This window comes from Gymnogyps californianus, unplaced genomic scaffold, assembly GCF_018139145.2.
Source record: "Gymnogyps californianus isolate 813 unplaced genomic scaffold, ASM1813914v2 HiC_scaffold_108, whole genome shotgun sequence".
Classification (NCBI taxonomy): Eukaryota; Metazoa; Chordata; class Aves; order Accipitriformes; family Cathartidae; genus Gymnogyps; species Gymnogyps californianus.
In genome coordinates, this window is record NW_026113989.1 from 129,441 (window position 1) to 148,238 (window position 18,798).

The 18,798-nt window shown below is 59.5% G+C and overlaps 1 protein-coding gene across 1 annotated transcript; it reads right to left on the reverse strand.

The window, feature by feature from the left end:
* Positions 1 to 12,264: 12,264 nt before the first annotated feature.
* LOC127027942 (uncharacterized) lies at positions 12,265 to 18,730 on the reverse strand. Its single transcript, XM_050913797.1, has 7 exons — positions 18,359 to 18,730; positions 18,080 to 18,157; positions 17,890 to 17,988; positions 17,320 to 17,427; positions 16,871 to 16,933; positions 12,600 to 12,671; positions 12,265 to 12,428 (listed from the first exon to the last, which is right to left on the reverse strand). The coding sequence occupies exons 1-7, from the start codon at positions 18,426 to 18,428 to the stop codon at positions 12,265 to 12,267; spliced, it is 654 nt and encodes a 217-aa protein (XP_050769754.1). The 5' UTR covers positions 18,429 to 18,730.
* Between the last annotated feature and the right edge of the window lie 68 nt (positions 18,731 to 18,798).

The following is an 18,798-nucleotide window of genomic DNA, read 5'->3' on the forward strand; positions in this document are numbered from 1 at the left end:
AGTGCCCCCCCAACCCCTACCCTGGCGGGGGCCGCCTTCAGCCCTTGCCGTAGGGCCCCACCACGGGGCTCGGGGGGCGGGGGGCCGTTTTGGTTGGGGCTGGGGCTGGAAGGCGCTGGGCTGGTTCCGCAGCAGCTGGGGAGCCGGAGCCGGGCTGGGGGGCCGCGGGGGCCGTGGGGAGGGCGGGCGCGCCGGTTTTGCAGGCCGGAGCGGCGGCTGCTGGCGTTGCGTCCAGCTCTCAGGGGTGCCGGGGCGGCTGGTGTGGCTGGTGCGGCTGTCCGGGCGCGAGGGCCAGCCGCCGCTTTCCCGCTGGGCTCCTGAAGCTGCAGAGAGGCGCCTGTGGAGAGAGGAGGCCGCTGAGGCCCTCAGCTGCAGACGGGACACAGGGACTGTGCTCCACAGCACGGCCCAGAGCTGGCAAGGCTCACCACCACGGGCGGAGCTGCTGGCACGCCTTGGCTGAGGTGGATGCCTGCACCTCATGGCACCACCAAGCAGGGGGAATCCTCCGGGCAGGTTCGCTGGTCAGGAGCGGGCGCGAGGGCGCCTCTCGCTGTCTAGGGCAATCTCGTCCCCCGCGCTTTCTCGTCCTGACCTTGCTTTGCCTCTGCCTGTCGCTCCTGGGGGCTGCTCTTGTCCGGGCAGGGCCACTTTGAGCTAACGCTGGCTCCAGGCAGAGCGGGCTCCCGAGAGGAAGGCCCAGGACTTAAGAGGCCAATTAAAGCACCTGACAGCAGCAGAAACCTCCGCAGAGTTTTCTGGCCAACCGCTCACTCGCCACTCCACAGCAGCCTGACTAGAAAGGCTTCGTGGCCACAAGCAGCCATCGAAGGAAGCAGTGGGGGGAAAATCAATGACTCACTGTTTTCTCTTCCTCCGCCGCCGGATCACGACACAGCACAACAGTATCGCAAGTGGCAGGGAAATCAGGAGTGCTGCTGTGCCTATCATACAGTTCCTTCGCACGTCTTGAGGACAGAAGACGCTTGCGGAGCTCTGGGCATTGCTCTGGGGACTGTAAACACTTGTGGTTCTCTCGCCGACCACATCTGGAGGAGCAATTTGGAACGTTAGGCCGTCCTGTGCACCACTGGTAAGCTTGCAGCACGTTTGATATGGCCGGGAAGTTCTCTGTTTCCCCCCGGAGCTGGTGCCTGGAGGCACGCTCCCACCCTTTGGGACAGGTTGTCCCAGCGAACAAAACTCGGCAGGCCAGAAGGAGAGCCCGGGGGGAGCGCAGCTGCTTGACCAGTCGCTCCTTCGAGGGACACGGACACAAACCATCCCTGCAGCAGGCATGCCACCCCCAACTCTCCCTCCCGCCGGGCCAGCTCCCACACCCCGAGGGGACGGCGTCAGGCCCTCTGAGGAGACACCGGAGCCTTGTTCTCCCCTTCTGCCTTTTCTCCAGCATGGGCACTGCTTGCAGCCGCTCCCAGTTTTGGGACGCGTCTCCCACTTAGGGACCCCAGCAAGACTGCTCAGTACCTGAGTCCGTTCGAAAAAATTCATATACGCCGCCGTGGTGGTCTTCTCCGGGCTTTGACAGCGCTGCCAAAAAGCAGAGACGACAGGTAAAGCCTCAGCAGGGCTCAGGCACAGAGGATGGAGGAGGACGGGGAGGTTCCCTCGAAGCCCCTGCCCGATCTGGGAGTCAGGGCATCGCTCTGGACCTCAGCTCACGGGAGGGATCCCGCTCTGTGCTGCCCTTGGGCCTTGGGCCTCTAGGGACTCTGGGATGCAGCCACCGCGGGAGGTACATTCGATTAAGAGTCCCGTTTCCATCACCTGCGGAACGTGCTGCAGATGCCTCGACCCCAAAACACTTTCAGCTTTGGCTGCTGACGTGAGGTGCAAGAGCGGGCACCGGGGGAAGAGCCTGCTGACACACAGCGATCCTGATGGGTGACACCGGCTGAGCATGGGACAGCAATTACCTGGCGTGCCGGTGGCTTTCATCGCCTCCGTTTCTTTGGCAGAGACTGGTAGAGAGCCACTGCTTCCTTCTGGAAACGCCTCCTTCCGCACAGCCTCTCGTTCCGACTCTTGAGAAAGCAAGCGGGACAGTTGGATCAGATGGAACCGTTCCCCGTCAGGGAGATGGCATCTTCAGGAGGCAACACTTCTCAAAGACATCGATCAGGCTTAGAAAAAACGCCTGGGCTTTTGGGGCTGCGCCTAGTCACTGCTCCGAACCACAGCCACGCCTGAGCTGCTGGGAGCAGCTCAAATCTGCCTACCGCCATCTGCACAAAGCAGCTCCGAGCCGTACTGGTAAAAGTGGGGCAGCAGCTGCCGCTGGCGCTCGGCTGGAACCCCAACTGGCAGCAGAGGCTCTGCACCGTCTCTGTGGCTCGCCAGCGCCTGCAAGGCGGGAAGCCCAGCATCGCTGCTGCGAGGCTCTGATCGACCCCTTCCCGCTGTGCAGGCTACAGCGTGTCCCGACGTCTATCTAAAACCTCCGGTTGCTGACTCCCACGGCTAAGGCAGAGTGAAATGTACCCACCGTGTCCTCTCTCCAGTTCCTCCAGCATCTGCCTCAGGACTTCAGATGCCTCTGGGGACTTTTTTCCTCCTTCAGCTTGGGGCTTTGCTCTTGGAGGACCTTAACAGAAAGTATTTGGTTCAGTTTCACATGAACACATTACAGAAACCGAGCACTCAGCCTGTGAGGTCAGCAGAGACAGACTACTCACCCCTGCGATGCCAGCTGGGCTCTAGCGCAGCATCCAGCCGAGGAGCTGGAAAAGTCCTCCCTACGGGCACTTCTGTAACTAAACACGCAGAGAAGCTTCCGTCATCTTTTGTGATCGACATCGGCAGAACTGAACGGCAGAAGCGGTAAGGGGATCACGCAAGGAGAGGGCACACACGTGCACGTCTCCGTCCTCACACCTGCCGAGCCGCCCGGCTGGCTGACCTTTGGGCTTTGAGCTGGCAGCTCTCAAAGGGAGGAAAAAGCCATGATGACGTACCCATGCCATCTCCCAGAGGCTCAGTCCTGGAACCCAGCCGGGAAGCTGGATCACTGTCACCCACAGGCATGGCTGCAAAGAAGCGCAGGACAGAACAGCTCCCGTGACACAGTTCCAGATACTTCTTCAGATCAGAGTGGCAGCGAGTGCAATTCAAAGACGGGATTACTCCACGGCACTCATCTCTCCCTTCCACTCAGGAGCATGGTGCAAGGAGTTACCGCGTGCCTGCAATGGCACCATGCTGGGGCAAAACGAACCACGCAGGGAGCTGCCGGGAGAAGGGGCTCCCTGGAGGTCACACCAGCTCTAAACTCAACCCCAACAAGCCCGCTGGCTTGGCAGCCGGCACCGGGAGCAGCTCAGGCTCCGAGGGGCTGGCAAAGACAGCTTCGCCAGGCAAAGCGCCCCGAAGCACATCTCTGAGCCTGACCCGTTCCCTCTCTGCTCTTCTCCATGTCTGCGCCTTGGCCACGGAAGGAGCAACTTGCATGTCAGACGGCAAGAAGATGAAAAGGTAGATGCGCCTTCCTCCCACTGACTTACCTGTGGGATTGCTCTCAGGCTCGAGGACAGGAATAGACCAAGAAGTCGGGAAGCCGTCGACCTTGAGAGGATCTTAAGGCAAATTGCACGTGACTAAGCTGTTGCCACATTGTCAGTGGGTATTGTTTCAAGGAAAGGGACATGGAGAACGTACCTCCAGGGTGCCGCAAGGGCTCCAAACCAACGTCCAGCCGAGAAGCTGGATAACCGTTGCCACCGCCCTCATCTAGAAGCAAGCACAGATGAGAAACGTTTCCCTTGCATGTTGGGATCCACTTCTGCCTGAGTGAACTGCAGGCACCGGAAGGGGGTCAGGTAACAACGTGGGAGCCAGACGTAGGTGGAGATTGCCAAAGCGGCAGAGGGGCCTGGTGACCTCTTGGCTGGCTCCTTGCAGCTCTCCACACACTCTTTCCAGGCCATGGGCAACACCCCTCGACGAGCGGATGGACCAACGTACGGCCCCCTGGCGCTTTCTTACCGGGAGAGCTCTCACGCACACAGAGGAAGCCCTCGCGAAAGCACCGGAGGAAAAAAAACATCATCCACGCTCCTCGGGGAGAAGAGCCCGCCGGCCTGTGAAAGGCTGCACCAGCACCACCCGCTTACCTGCTCCCCGTGCTCGCCACGGAGCAGCCCTGGCATGCAGGGCCACCAGGAGGAGGAGGAGGAGGAGGAGGTGGCGGGCAGGGGCCATGGCCCCCTGTGCTCGCACCATGCTGCTGCTGCTGCTGCTGCTGCTGCTGCTGCTGCCGCTGTGGCCGCTGCTGCTGCTGCTGCTGCTGCTGCTGCTGCAGTAGTCTGGGCCGGGGGCTGAGCGGTCAGTGCTTATGACTGGCGCGGCATCGTGGGGCTCTGTGACCTCACAGCCCCGCTGTGACCTCACAGCCAGGCCGAGGCTGCGTGGGGATGGCTCTCAGGTGCTCGTGGAGGGGCACTGGAGCACAGCCAGGGGAGCTGCCCTCCCGGGTTGGGGAGCCCGTCCCGTCGGGCAGCTCCGTCCAAGGGCTGGGACACAGTCCCACCCGGGGCTGAGCCCCCAGCTCTGCGCTGTTTTCCGGGCACTGTCAGAGGGGCGGTGAGGAGCTCACAGTCCCCCAGAACGGCAGGAAACCACAGCCAAGGGAGTGCTGACCTCCTCGGGTGCTGTTACCAACAGCTCAGGAGGCTGAAGAGGGAGTGATTTCAGTGTCGAGACAAGTGCAAGATCCCCTCCTGGAGGCAGCTGGCAGGCTGGAGCCCAGTTTGGCGCCTTGGGGGACCCCAGGGCTAACGAGTCACTCTTGTTTCACGGGAAAGATGAAGCCTTTACTTTTCCATTTCTTCTTCATGTGAAATTGAAGGGAATCCTTTCTGTCAGGGTCCTCAAAGAGCAAAGTCAATCAATAAAACAGAAAAAATAGTCTCTTAAATTATTTGACATGCAAAAGGAAGCCTCGAGAGAGCAGCTGGTGGGTATAGGCTGCCCGACCAACCCAGTGGCCTTCGCTGATGGAGTGACTACATCAGTGGACGAGGGAAGAGCTACCCATGTCATCTGTCTGGACTTCTGTAAGGCCTTTGACACAGTCCCCCCCAACATCCTCCTCTCTCAGTTGGACCTGATGGACGGACTGTTCGGTGGATAAGGAAGTGGTCGGATGGTCGCATCCAGAGGGTAGTGCTCAACGGCTCGATGCGCGGACGGAGATCGGTGACGAGCGGTGTCCCTCAGGGGACCAGTACTGTTTAATATCTTCATCAACGACATAGACAGGGGCATCGAGTGCACCCTCAGCAAGTTTGCAGGAGACACCAAGCTGAGTGGTGCGGTTGACAGCACGCCCGAGGGACGGGATGCCATCCAGAGGGAGCTGGACAAGCTCGAGAAGCGGGCCCACGTGAACCTCGTGAGGTTCAACAAGGCCAAGTGCAAGGTCCTGCACCTGGGTCGCGGCAAGCCCCGGTATCAATACAGGCTGGGGGATGAAGGGATTGAGAGCAGCCCTGCCGAGAAGGACTCGGGGAGTACTGGTGGACGAAAAGCTGGACGTGAGCCGGCAACGTGCGCTCGCTGCCCAGAACGCCACCCGTATCCTGGGCTGCATCAAAAGCAGCGTGGCCAGCAGGTCGAGGGAGGGGATTCTGCCCCTCTACTCCGCTCTGGTGAGACCTTCTCCTGGGAAGAAAAGCAGAGCGAGCTGCGGTTGTTCAGCCTGGAGAAGAGAAGGCTCCGGGAGACCTGATTGCAGCCTTTCAGTACTTGAAGGGGCTTATAAGAAAGATGGGGACCGAGTTTTTAGTAGGGCCTGTTGCAACAGGACAAGGGGTAATGGTTTTAAACTAGAAGAGGGTAGATTCAGACTAGCTATAAGCAGGACATTTTTTTGCGCTGAGGGTGGCGAAACACTGGCACAGGTTGCCCAGAGAGGTGGCAGATGCGCCGTCCCTGGAAGCATTCAAGGTCAGGTTGGACGGGGCTCTGAGCAACGTGATCTAGTTGAAGATGGCCCTGCTCATGGCAGGGGCGGTTGGACTAGATGACCTTTAAAGGTCCCTCCCAATGCAAACCATTCTATGATTCTATGATTCAAGGTGCTGGGAGCACTGACTGCAAAGAGCGAGTCAATCTGAGTGTGAAATATGTGTTAGGATAAGTCAAGTGGCTTTTGCCCCTGAAAGCATGTGGCAGAGGAAGAAGGAATTGGTCGGAGTGGTTTTGGGTGGAGTGGAGCAGAAGTTCCATTAACTTGAGTGCCCGAGAGTGCCTGGTCTCTCCGCTACCACAAACTGAATCAAAAGGAAGGACTTGCCTGGTTGTGCCCAACTCGTTGTGTTCGAGCATCTCCCCAGTCTCACAGCCCTAACCTGCGCTGGCTCCCATGTCATACGGTGTCACCCCATCTCCTGACACAGACCCCGGAGGACAATCATGCGGAATTCACGAGGGAAACCCGACCAATTGCCGTGAAAGGGGAGCTGGCAACCACGTCTTCCGTCACCTCTCACACTCAGTGGTGACTGAGGGTGCTCCCCAGTTTCCCCTTTCTGCTTTGGTCTTTTGTACAGAGACAGGCTGGGTCTTTTCTATTGCATTGACTTTAGGTGAGGTTCTCCCCTGGTTTTCATCCGTGGGGTGTACAGTGGTCAAGAGCAGAAGAAAGACATGGACCTGCTTGAGCGGGTCCAGAGCAGGGCCACAGAGGTGATGAGGGGCTGGAGCAGGTGTCAGTAGCTGAGGTGTCTGAAGTTAGGTCCCCTGCACGCTATCAACGAGTCTGTGACAAATAGGGGGAAAAAAGACTCCAGCCCTGCTGTTCTCTCAACAGGAGGATTGCATCAAACCAAAAGTCAGTCTGGCCTAGGGTGCCTTGCCTGTGGGTGAAGCCCAATTGGCCACCCCCAATTGGTGATGGCCCATCAATTAGGCCCCTCCCAGGGCCCATTAATTAGCGAGGCCCTTTGTTTGGCCTCCAGGACATTGGCTTGTCAGGCTTGTGTCCCTGGAGGTGCTCTTGAGACTGGCCAGGTGGGGCTCCCATCACTGCCTCCCGCACCGTGCGTCGGCCAGGTTGGTGTCGCTGTCTGTTGCTGGCCATGGTTGTGGGCTCCCCCAGCCCCTCGGGCCCCGCTGCCGGTCGGAGGAGCCCCGTGCCTGGCTCCTGCCTGCCGACACCGTGGGCACCCACGGCTGCGCCCGGGCATGGGGCGCAGCCAGTGCTGGTGCCTCGCGGGGTTTGCTCTAGGTGCCACCCGGACACTTGTGCGAGAGCTCTGTCCCTCTCTATTTGGAGAGAAACGGCTGATCCCTGTAGCTGTGTGTCGGGGGTGCGTCCTCTGCAGGACATTCGTGTTTTCTGAGAAAATCACCTGCCTTCAGTTCAAAAGGTGTCTGGTGTCCTCAGGCTTTCGACACTAACACTTACACGATTGCCAAAGGATGCCAAATTAATTTTGTTTCAGGAGCTCTTTCTTGCACACTTGTAAGCAAAGGAAAAGGCAGGGAGCTTAGAACCTGAATGTATTTTCATGCTAGACCTGCTGCTAGTGTGTGTCATTAGGTGAAAGACTAAAGATCCATCAGCTTTATCGTCGTCTTTTAATTTCTTTGCCAGTGTGCTGGGGGTTAAGGGTGGCTGTTTGGTCAGTGCCCCCCCAACCCCTACCCTGGCGGGGGCCGCCTTCAGCCCTTGCCGTAGGGCCCCACCACGGGGCTCGGGGGGCGGGGGGGGCCGTTTTGGTTGGGGCTGGGGCTGGAAGGCGCTGGGCTGGTTCCGCAGCAGCTGGGGAGCCGGAGCCGGGCTGGGGGGCCGCGGGGGCCGTGGGGAGGGCGGGCGCGCCGGTTTTGCAGGCCGGAGCGGCGGCTGCTGGCGTTGCGTCCAGCTCTCAGGGGTGCCGGGGCGGCTGGTGTGGCTGGTGCGGCTGTCCGGGCGCGAGGGCCAGCCGCCGCTTTCCCGCTGGGCTCCTGAAGCTGCAGAGAGGCGCCTGTGGAGAGAGGAGGCCGCTGAGGCCCTCAGCTGCAGACGGGACACAGGGACTGTGCTCCACAGCACGGCCCAGAGCTGGCAAGGCTCACCACCACGGGCGGAGCTGCTGGCACGCCTTGGCTGAGGTGGATGCCTGCACCTCATGGCACCACCAAGCAGGGGGAATCCTCCGGGCAGGTTCGCTGGTCAGGAGCGGGCGCGAGGGCGCCTCTCGCTGTCTAGGGCAATCTCGTCCCCCGCGCTTTCTCGTCCTGACCTTGCTTTGCCTCTGCCTGTCGCTCCTGGGGGCTGCTCTTGTCCGGGCAGGGCCACTTTGAGCTAACGCTGGCTCCAGGCAGAGCGGGCTCCCGAGAGGAAGGCCCAGGACTTAAGAGGCCAATTAAAGCACCTGACAGCAGCAGAAACCTCCGCAGAGTTTTCTGGCCAACCGCTCACTCGCCACTCCACAGCAGCCTGACTAGAAAGGCTTCGTGGCCACAAGCAGCCATCGAAGGAAGCAGTGGGGGGGAAAATCAATGACTCACTGTTTTCTCTTCCTCCGCCGCCGGATCACGACACAGCACAACAGTATCGCAAGTGGCAGGGAAATCAGGAGTGCTGCTGTGCCTATCATAACAGTTCCTTCGCACGTCTTGAGGACAGAAGACGCTTGCGGAGCTCTGGGCATTGCTCTGGGGACTGTAAACACTTGTGGTTCTCTCGCCGACCACATCTGGAGGAGCAATTTGGAACGTTAGGCCGTCCTGTGCACCACTGGTAAGCTTGCAGCACGTTTGATATGGCCGGGAAGTTCTCTGTTTCCCCCGGAGCTGGTGCCTGGAGGCACGCTCCCACCCTTTGGGACAGGTTGTCCCAGCGAACAAAACTCGGCAGGCCAGAAGGAGAGCCCGGGGGGAGCGCAGCTGCTTGACCAGTCGCTCCTTCGAGGGACACGGACACAAACCATCCCTGCAGCAGGCATGCCACCCCCAACTCTCCCTCCCGCCGGGCCAGCTCCCACACCCCGAGGGGACGGCGTCAGGCCCTCTGAGGAGACACCGGAGCCTTGTTCTCCCCTTCTGCCTTTTCTCCAGCATGGGCACTGCTTGCAGCCGCTCCCAGTTTTGGGACGCGTCTCCCACTTAGGGACCCCAGCAAGACTGCTCAGTACCTGAGTCCGTTCGAAAAAATTCATATACGCCGCGTGGTGGTCTTCTCCGGGCTTTGACAGCGCTGCCAAAAAGCAGAGACGACAGGTAAAGCCTCAGCAGGGCTCAGGCACAGAGGATGGAGGAGGACGGGGAGGTTCCCTCGAAGCCCCTGCCCGATCTGGGAGTCAGGGCATCGCTCTGGACCTCAGCTCACGGGAGGGATCCCGCTCTGTGCTGCCCTTGGGCCTTGGGCCTCTAGGGACTCTGGGATGCAGCCACCGCGGGAGGTACATTCGATTAAGAGTCCCGTTTCCATCACCTGCGGAACGTGCTGCAGATGCCTCGACCCCAAAACACTTTCAGCTTTGGCTGCTGACGTGAGGTGCAAGAGCGGGCACCGGGGGAAGAGCCTGCTGACACACAGCGATCCTGATGGGTGACACCGGCTGAGCATGGGACAGCAATTACCTGGCGTGCCGGTGGCTTTCATCGCCTCCGTTTCTTTGGCAGAGACTGGTAGAGAGCCACTGCTTCCTTCTGGAAACGCCTCCTTCCGCACAGCCTCTCGTTCCGACTCTTGAGAAAGCAAGCGGGACAGTTGGATCAGATGGAACCGTTCCCCGTCAGGGAGATGGCATCTTCAGGAGGCAACACTTCTCAAAAGACATCGATCAGGCTTAGAAAAAACGCCTGGGCTTTTGGGGCTGCGCCTAGTCACTGCTCCGAACCACAGCCACGCCTGAGCTGCTGGGAGCAGCTCAAATCTGCCTACCGCCATCTGCACAAAGCAGCTCCGAGCCGTACTGGTAAAAGTGGGGCAGCAGCTGCCGCTGGCGCTCGGCTGGAACCCCAACTGGCAGCAGAGGCTCTGCACCGTCTCTGTGGCTCGCCAGCGCCTGCAAGGCGGGAAGCCCAGCATCGCTGCTGCGAGGCTCTGATCGACCCCTTCCCGCTGTGCAGGCTACAGCGTGTCCCGACGTCTATCTAAAACCTCCGGTTGCTGACTCCCACGGCTAAGGCAGAGTGAAATGTACCCACCGTGTCCTCTCTCCAGTTCCTCCAGCATCTGCCTCAGGACTTCAGATGCCTCTGGGGACTTTTTTCCTCCTTCAGCTTGGGGCTTTGCTCTTGGAGGACCTTAACAGAAAGTATTTGGTTCAGTTTCACATGAACACATTACAGAAACCGAGCACTCAGCCTGTGAGGTCAGCAGAGACAGACTACTCACCCCTGCGATGCCAGCTGGGCTCTAGCGCAGCATCCAGCCGAGGAGCTGGAAAAGTCCTCCCTACGGGCACTTCTGTAACTAAACACGCAGAGAAGCTTCCGTCATCTTTTGTGATCGACATCGGCAGAACTGAACGGCAGAAGCGGTAAGGGGATCACGCAAGGAGAGGGCACACACGTGCACGTCTCCGTCCTCACACCTGCCGAGCCGCCCGGCTGGCTGACCTTTGGGCTTTGAGCTGGCAGCTCTCAAAGGGAGGAAAAAGCCATGATGACGTACCCATGCCATCTCCCAGAGGCTCAGTCCTGGAACCAGCCGGGAAGCTGGATCACTGTCACCCACAGGCATGGCTGCAAAGAAGCGCAGGACAGAACAGCTCCCGTGACACAGTTCCAGATACTTCTTCAGATCAGAGTGGCAGCGAGTGCAATTCAAAGACGGGATTACTCCACGGCACTCATCTCTCCCTTCCACTCAGGAGCATGGTGCAAGGAGTTACCGCGTGCCTGCAATGGCACCATGCTGGGGCAAAACGAACCACGCAGGGAGCTGCCGGGAGAAGGGGCTCCCTGGAGGTCACACCAGCTCTAAACTCAACCCCAACAAGCCCGCTGGCTTGGCAGCCGGCACCGGGAGCAGCTCAGGCTCCGAGGGGCTGGCAAAGACAGCTTCGCCAGGCAAAGCGCCCCGAAGCACATCTCTGAGCCTGACCCGTTCCCTCTCTGCTCTTCTCCATGTCTGCGCCTTGGCCACGGAAGGAGCAACTTGCATGTCAGACGGCAAGAAGATGAAAAGGTAGATGCGCCTTCCTCCCACTGACTTACCTGTGGGATTGCTCTCAGGCTCGAGGACAGGAATAGACCAAGAAGTCGGGAAGCCGTCGACCTTGAGAGGATCTTAAGGCAAATTGCACGTGACTAAGCTGTTGCCACATTGTCAGTGGGTATTGTTTCAAGGAAAGGGACATGGAGAACGTACCTCCAGGGTGCCGCAAGGGCTCCAAAACCAACGTCCAGCCGAGAAGCTGGATAACCGTTGCCACCGCCCTCATCTAGAAGCAAGCACAGATGAGAAACGTTTCCCTTGCATGTTGGGATCCACTTCTGCCTGAGTGAACTGCAGGCACCGGAAGGGGGTCAGGTAACAACGTGGGAGCCAGACGTAGGTGGAGATTGCCAAAGCGGCAGAGGGGCCTGGTGACCTCTTGGCTGGCTCCTTGCAGCTCTCCACACACTCTTTCCAGGCCATGGGCAACACCCCTCGACGAGCGGATGGACCAACGTACGGCCCCCTGGCGCTTTCTTACCGGGAGAGCTCTCACGCACACAGAGGAAGCCCTCGCGAAAGCACCGGAGGAAAAAAAAACATCATCCACGCTCCTCGGGGAGAAGAGCCCGCCGGCCTGTGAAAGGCTGCACCAGCACCACCCGCTTACCTGCTCCCCGTGCTCGCCACGGAGCAGCCCTGGCATGCAGGGCCACCAGGAGGAGGAGGAGGAGGAGGAGGTGGCGGGCAGGGGCCATGGCCCCCTGTGCTCGCACCATGCTGTGCTGCTGCTGCTGCTGCTGCTGCTGCTGCTGCCGCTGTGGCCGCTGCTGCTGCTGCTGCTGCTGCTGCTGCTGCTGCTGCAGTAGTCTGGGCCGGGGGCTGAGCGGTCAGTGCTTATGACTGGCGCGGCATCGTGGGGCTCTGTGACCTCACAGCCCGCTGTGACCTCACAGCCAGGCCGAGGCTGCGTGGGGATGGCTCTCAGGTGCTCGTGGAGGGGCACTGGAGCACAGCCAGGGGAGCTGCCCTCCCGGGTTGGGGAGCCCGTCCCGTCGGGCAGCTCCGTCCAAGGGCTGGGACACAGTCCCACCCGGGGCTGAGCCCCAGCTCTGCGCTGTTTTCCGGGCACTGTCAGAGGGGCGGTGAGGAGCTCACAGTCCCCCAGAACGGCAGGAAACCACAGCCAAGGGAGTGCTGACCTCCTCGGGTGCTGTTACCAACAGCTCAGGAGGCTGAAGAGGGAGTGATTTCAGTGTCGAGACAAGTGCAAGATCCCTCCTGGAGGCAGCTGGCAGGCTGGAGCCCAGTTTGGCGCCTTGGGGGACCCCAGGGCTAACGAGTCACTCTTGTTCACGGAAAGATGAAGCTTTACTTTTCCATTTCTTCTTCATGTGAAATTGAAGGGAATCCTTTCTGTCAGGGTCCTCAAAGAGCAAAGTCAATCAATAAAACAGAAAAAAATAGTCTCTTAAATTATTTGACTTACCTGTGGGATTGCTCTCAGGCTCGAGGACGGAATAGACCAAGAAGTCGGGAAGCCGTCGACCTTGAGAGGATCCTGCAAAAGGAAGCCTCGAGAGAGCAGCTGGTGGGTATAGGCCTGCCCGACCAACCCAGTGGCCTTCGCTGATGGAGTGACTACATCAGTGGACGAGGGAAGAGCTACCCATGTCATCTGTCTGGACTTCTGTAAAGGCCTTTGACACAGTCCCCCCCAACATCCTCCTCTCTCAGTTGGACCTGATGGACGGACTGTTCGGTGGATAAGGAAGTGGTCGGATGGTCGCATCCAGAGGGTAGTGCTCAACGGCTCGATGCGTGGACGGAGATCGGTGACGAGCGGTGTCCCTCAGGGGACCAGTACTGTTTAATATCTTCATCAACGACATAGACAGGGGCATCGAGTGCACCCTCAGCAAGTTTGCAGGAGACACCAAGCTGAGTGGTGCGGTTGACAGCACGCCGAGGACGGGATGCCATCCAGAGGGAGCTGGACAAGCTCGAGAAGCGGGCCCACGTGAACCTCGTGAGGTTCAACAAGGCCAAGTGCAAGGTCCTGCACCTGGGTCGCGGCAAGCCCCGGTATCAATACAGGCTGGGGGATGAAGGGATTGAGAGCAGCCCTGCCGAGAAGGACTCGGGGAGTACTGGTGGACGAAAAGCTGGACGTGAGCCGGCAACGTGCGCTCGCTGCCCAGAACGCCACCCGTATCCTGGGCTGCATCAAAAGCAGCGTGGCCAGCAGGTCGAGGGAGGGGATTCTGCCCCTCTACTCCGCTCTGGTGAGACCTTCTCCTGGGAAGAAAAGCAGAGCGAGCTGCGGTTGTTCAGCCTGGAGAAGAGAAGGCTCCGGGAGACCTGATTGCAGCCTTTCAGTACTTGAAGGGGGCTTATAAGAAAGATGGGGACCGAGTTTTTAGTAGGGCCTGTTGCAACAGGACAAGGGGTAATGGTTTTAAACTAGAAGAGGGTAGATTCAGACTAGCTATAAGCAGGACATTTTTTTTGCGCTGAGGGTGGCGAAACACTGGCACAGGTTGCCCAGAGAGGTGGCAGATGCCCCGTCCCTGGAAGCATTCAAGGTCAGGTTGGACGGGGCTCTGAGCAACGTGATCTAGTTGAAGATGGCCCTGCTCATGGCAGGGCGGTTGGACTAGATGACCTTTAAAGGTCCCTCCCAATGCAAACCATTCTATGATTCTATGATTCAAGGTGCTGGAGCACTGACTGCAAAGAGCGAGTCAATCTGAGTGTGAAATATGTGTTAGGATAAGTCAAGTGGCTTTTGCCCCTGAAAGCATGTGGCAGAGGAAGAAGGAATTGGTCGGAGTGGTTTTGGGTGGAGTGGAGCAGAAGTTCCATTAACTTGAGCGCCCGAGAGTGCCTGGTCTCTCCGCTACCACAAACTGAATCAAAAGGAAGGACTTGCCTGGTTGTGCCCAACTCGTTGTGTTCGAGCATCTCCCCCAGTCTCACAGCCCTAACCTGCGCTGGCTCCCATGTCATACGGTGTCACCCCATCTCCTGACACAGACCCCGGAGGACAATCATGAGGAATTCACGAGGGAAACCGACCAATTGCCGTGAAAGGGGAGCTGGCAACCACGTCTTCCGTCACCTCTCACACTCAGTGGTGACTGAGGGTGCTCCCCAGTTTCCCCTTTCTGCTTTGGTCTTTTGTACAGAGACAGGCTGGGTCTTTTCTATTGCATTGACTTTAGGTGAGGTTCTCCCCTGGTTTTCATCCGTGGGGTGTACAGTGGTCAAGAGCAGAAGACAGACATGGACCTGCTTGAGCGGGTCCAGAGCAGGGCCACAGAGGTGATGAGGGGGCTGGAGCAGGTGTCAGTAGCTGAGGTGTCTGAAGTTAGGTCCCCTGCACGCTATCAACGAGTCTGTGACAAATAGGGGGAAAAAAAGACTCCAGCCCTGCTGTTCTCTCAACAGGAGGATTGCATCAAACCAAAAGTCAGTCTGGCCTAGGGTGCCTTGCCTGTGGGTGAAGCCCAATTGGCCACCCCCAATTGGTGATGGCCCATCAATTAGGCCCCTCCCAGGGCCCATTAATTAGTGAGGCCCTTTGTTTGGCCTCCAGGACATTGGCTTGTCAGGCTTGTGTCCCTGGAGGTGCTCTTGAGACTGGCCAGGTCGGGCTCCCATCACTGCCTCCCGCACCGTGCGTCAGCCAGGTTGGTGTCGCTGTCTGTTGCTGGCCATGGTTGTGGGCTCCCCCAGCCCCTCGGGGCCCCGCTTGCCGGTCGGAGGAGCCCCGTGCCTGGCTCCTGCCTGCCGACACCGTGGGCACCCATGGCTGCGCCCGGGCATGGGGCGCAGCCAGTGCTGGTGCCTCGCGGGGTTTGCTCTAGGTGCCACCCGGACACTTGTGCGAGAGCTCTGTCCCTCTCTATTTGGAGAGAAACGGCTGATCCCTGTAGCTGTGTGTCGGGGGTGCGTCCTCTGCAGGACATTCGTGTTTTCTGAGAAAATCACCTGCCTTCAGTTCAAAAGGTGTCTGGTGTCCTCAGGCTTTCGACACTAACACTTACACGATTGCCAAAGGATGCCAAATTAATTTTGTTTCAGGAGCTCTTTCTTGCACACTTGTAAGCAAAGGAAAAGGCAGGGAGCTTAGAACCTGAATGTATTTTCATGCTAGACCTGCTGCTAGTGTGTGTCATTAGGTGAAAGACTAAAGATCCATCAGCTTTATCGTCGTCTTTTAATTTCTTTGCCAGTGTGCTGGGGGTTAAGGGTGGCTGTTTGGTCAGTGCCCCCCCAACCCCTACCCTGGCGGGGGCCGCCTTCAGCCCTTGCCGTAGGGCCCCACCACGGGGCTCGGGGGGCGGGGGGGCCGTTTTGGTTGGGGCTGGGGCTGGAAGGCGCTGGGCTGGTTCCGCAGCAGCTGGGGAGCCGGAGCCGGGCTGGGGGGCCGCGGGGGCCGTGGGGAGGGCGGGCGCGCCGGTTTTGCAGGCCGGAGCGGCGGCTGCTGGCGTTGCGTCCAGCTCTCAGGGGTGCCGGGGCGGCTGGTGTGGCTGGTGCGGCTGTCCGGGCGCGAGGGCCAGCCGCCGCTTTCCCGCTGGGCTCCTGAAGCTGCAGAGAGGCGCCTGTGGAGAGAGGAGGCCGCTGAGGCCCTCAGCTGCAGACGGGACACAGGGACTGTGCTCCACAGCACGGCCCAGAGCTGGCAAGGCTCACCACCACGGGCGGAGCTGCTGGCACGCCTTGGCTGAGGTGGATGCCTGCACCTCATGGCACCACCAAGCAGGGGGAATCCTCCGGGCAGGTTCGCTGGTCAGGAGCGGGCGCGAGGGCGCCTCTCGCTGTCTAGGGCAATCTCGTCCCCCGCGCTTTCTCGTCCTGACCTTGCTTTGCCTCTGCCTGTCGCTCCTGGGGGCTGCTCTTGTCCGGGCAGGGCCACTTTGAGCTAACGCTGGCTCCAGGCAGAGCGGGCTCCCGAGAGGAAGGCCCAGGACTTAAGAGGCCAATTAAAGCACCTGACAGCAGCAGAAACCTCCGCAGAGTTTTCTGGCCAACCGCTCACTCGCCACTCCACAGCAGCCTGACTAGAAAGGCTTCGTGGCCACAAGCAGCCATCGAAGGAAGCAGTGGGGGGGAAAATCAATGACTCACTGTTTTCTCTTCCTCCGCCGCCGGATCACGACACAGCACAACAGTATCGCAAGTGGCAGGGAAATCAGGAGTGCTGCTGTGCCTATCATACAGTTCCTTCGCACGTCTTGAGGACAGAAGACGCTTGCGGAGCTCTGGGCATTGCTCTGGGGACTGTAAACACTTGTGGTTCTCTCGCCGACCACATCTGGAGGAGCAATTTGGAACGTTAGGCCGTCCTGTGCACCACTGGTAAGCTTGCAGCACGTTTGATATGGCCGGGAAGTTCTCTGTTTCCCCCCGGAGCTGGTGCCTGGAGGCACGCTCCCACCCTTTGGGACAGGTTGTCCCAGCGAACAAAACTCGGCAGGCCAGAAGGAGAGCCCGGGGGGGAGCGCAGCTGCTTGACCAGTCGCTCCTTCGAGGGACACGGACACAAACCATCCCTGCAGCAGGCATGCCACCCCCAACTCTCCCTCCCGCCGGGCCAGCTCCCACACCCCGAGGGGACGGCGTCAGGCCCTCTGAGGAGACACCGGAGCCTTGTTCTCCCCTTCTGCCTTTTCTCCAGCATGGGCACTGCTTGCAGCCGCTCCCAGTTTTGGGACGCGTCTCCCACTTAGGGACCCCAGCAAGACTGCTCAGTACCTGAGTCCGTTCGAAAAAATTCATATACGCCGCCGTGGTGGTCTTCTCCGGGCTTTGACAGCGCTGCCAAAAAGCAGAGACGACAGGTAAAGCCTCAGCAGGGCTCAGGCACAGAGGATGGAGGAGGACGGGGAGGTTCCCTCGAAGCCCCTGCCCGATCTGGGAGTCAGGGCATCGCTCTGGACCTCAGCTCACGGGAGGGATCCCGCTCTGTGCTGCCCTTGGGCCTTGGGCCTCTAGGGACTCTGGGATGCAGCCACCGCGGGAGGTACATTCGATTAAGAGTCCCGTTTCCATCACCTGCGGAACGTGCTGCAGATGCCTCGACCCCAAAACACTTTCAGCTTTGGCTGCTGACGTGAGGTGCAAGAGCGGGCACCGGGGGAAGAGCCTGCTGACACACAGCGATCCTGATGGGTGACACCGGCTGAGCATGGGACAGCAATTACCTGGCGTGCCGGTGGCTTTCATCGCCTCCGTTTCTTTGGCAGAGACTGGTAGAGAGCCACTGCTTCCTTCTGGAAACGCCTCCTTCCGCACAGCCTCTCGTTCCGACTCTTGAGAAAGCAAGCGGGACAGTTGGATCAGATGGAACCGTTCCCCGTCAGGGAGATGGCATCTTCAGGAGGCAACACTTCTCAAAGACATCGATCAGGCTTAGAAAAAAACGCCTGGGCTTTTGGGGCTGCGCCTAGTCACTGCTCCGAACCACAGCCACGCCTGAGCTGCTGGGAGCAGCTCAAATCTGCCTACCGCCATCTGCACAAAGCAGCTCCGAGCCGTACTGGTAAAAGTGGGGCAGCAGCTGCCGCTGGCGCTCGGCTGGAACCCCAACTGGCAGCAGAGGCTCTGCACCGTCTCTGTGGCTCGCCAGCGCCTGCAAGGCGGGAAGCCCAGCATCGCTGCTGCGAGGCTCTGATCGACCCCTTCCCGCTGTGCAGGCTACAGCGTGTCCCGACGTCTATCTAAAACCTCCGGTTGCTGACTCCCACGGCTAAGGCAGAGTGAAATGTACCCACCGTGTCCTCTCTCCAGTTCCTCCAGCATCTGCCTCAGGACTTCAGATGCCTCTGGGGACTTTTTTCCTCCTTCAGCTTGGGGCTTTGCTCTTGGAGGACCTTAACAGAAAGTATTTGGTTCAGTTTCACATGAACACATTACAGAAACCGAGCACTCAGCCTGTGAGGTCAGCAGAGACAGACTACTCACCCCTGCGATGCCAGCTGGGCTCTAGCGCAGCATCCAGCCGAGGAGCTGGAAAAGTCCTCCCTACGGGCACTTCTGTAACTAAACACGCAGAGAAGCTTCCGTCATCTTTTGTGATCGACATCGGCAGAACTGAACGGCAGAAGCGGTAAGGGGATCACGCAAGGAGAGGGCACACACGTGCACGTCTCCGTCCTCACACCTGCCGAGCCGCCCGGCTGGCTGACCTTTGGGCTTTGAGCTGGCAGCTCTCAAAGGGAGGAAAAAGCCATGATGACGTACCCATGCCATCTCCCAGAGGCTCAGTCCTGGAACCCAGCCGGGAAGCTGGATCACTGTCACCCACAGGCATGGCTGCAAAGAAGCGCAGGACAGAACAGCTCCCGTGACACAGTTCCAGATACTTCTTCAGATCAGAGTGGCAGCGAGTGCAATTCAAAGACGGGATTACTCCACGGCACTCATCTCTCCCTTCCACTCAGGAGCATGGTGCAAGGAGTTACCGCGTGCCTGCAATGGCACCATGCTGGGGCAAAACGAACCACGCAGGGAGCTGCCGGGAGAAGGGGCTCCCTGGAGGTCACACCAGCTCTAAACTCAACCCCAACAAGCCCGCTGGCTTGGCAGCCGGCACCGGGAGCAGCTCAGGCTCCGAGGGGCTGGCAAAGACAGCTTCGCCAGGCAAAGCGCCCCGAAGCACATCTCTGAGCCTGACCCGTTCC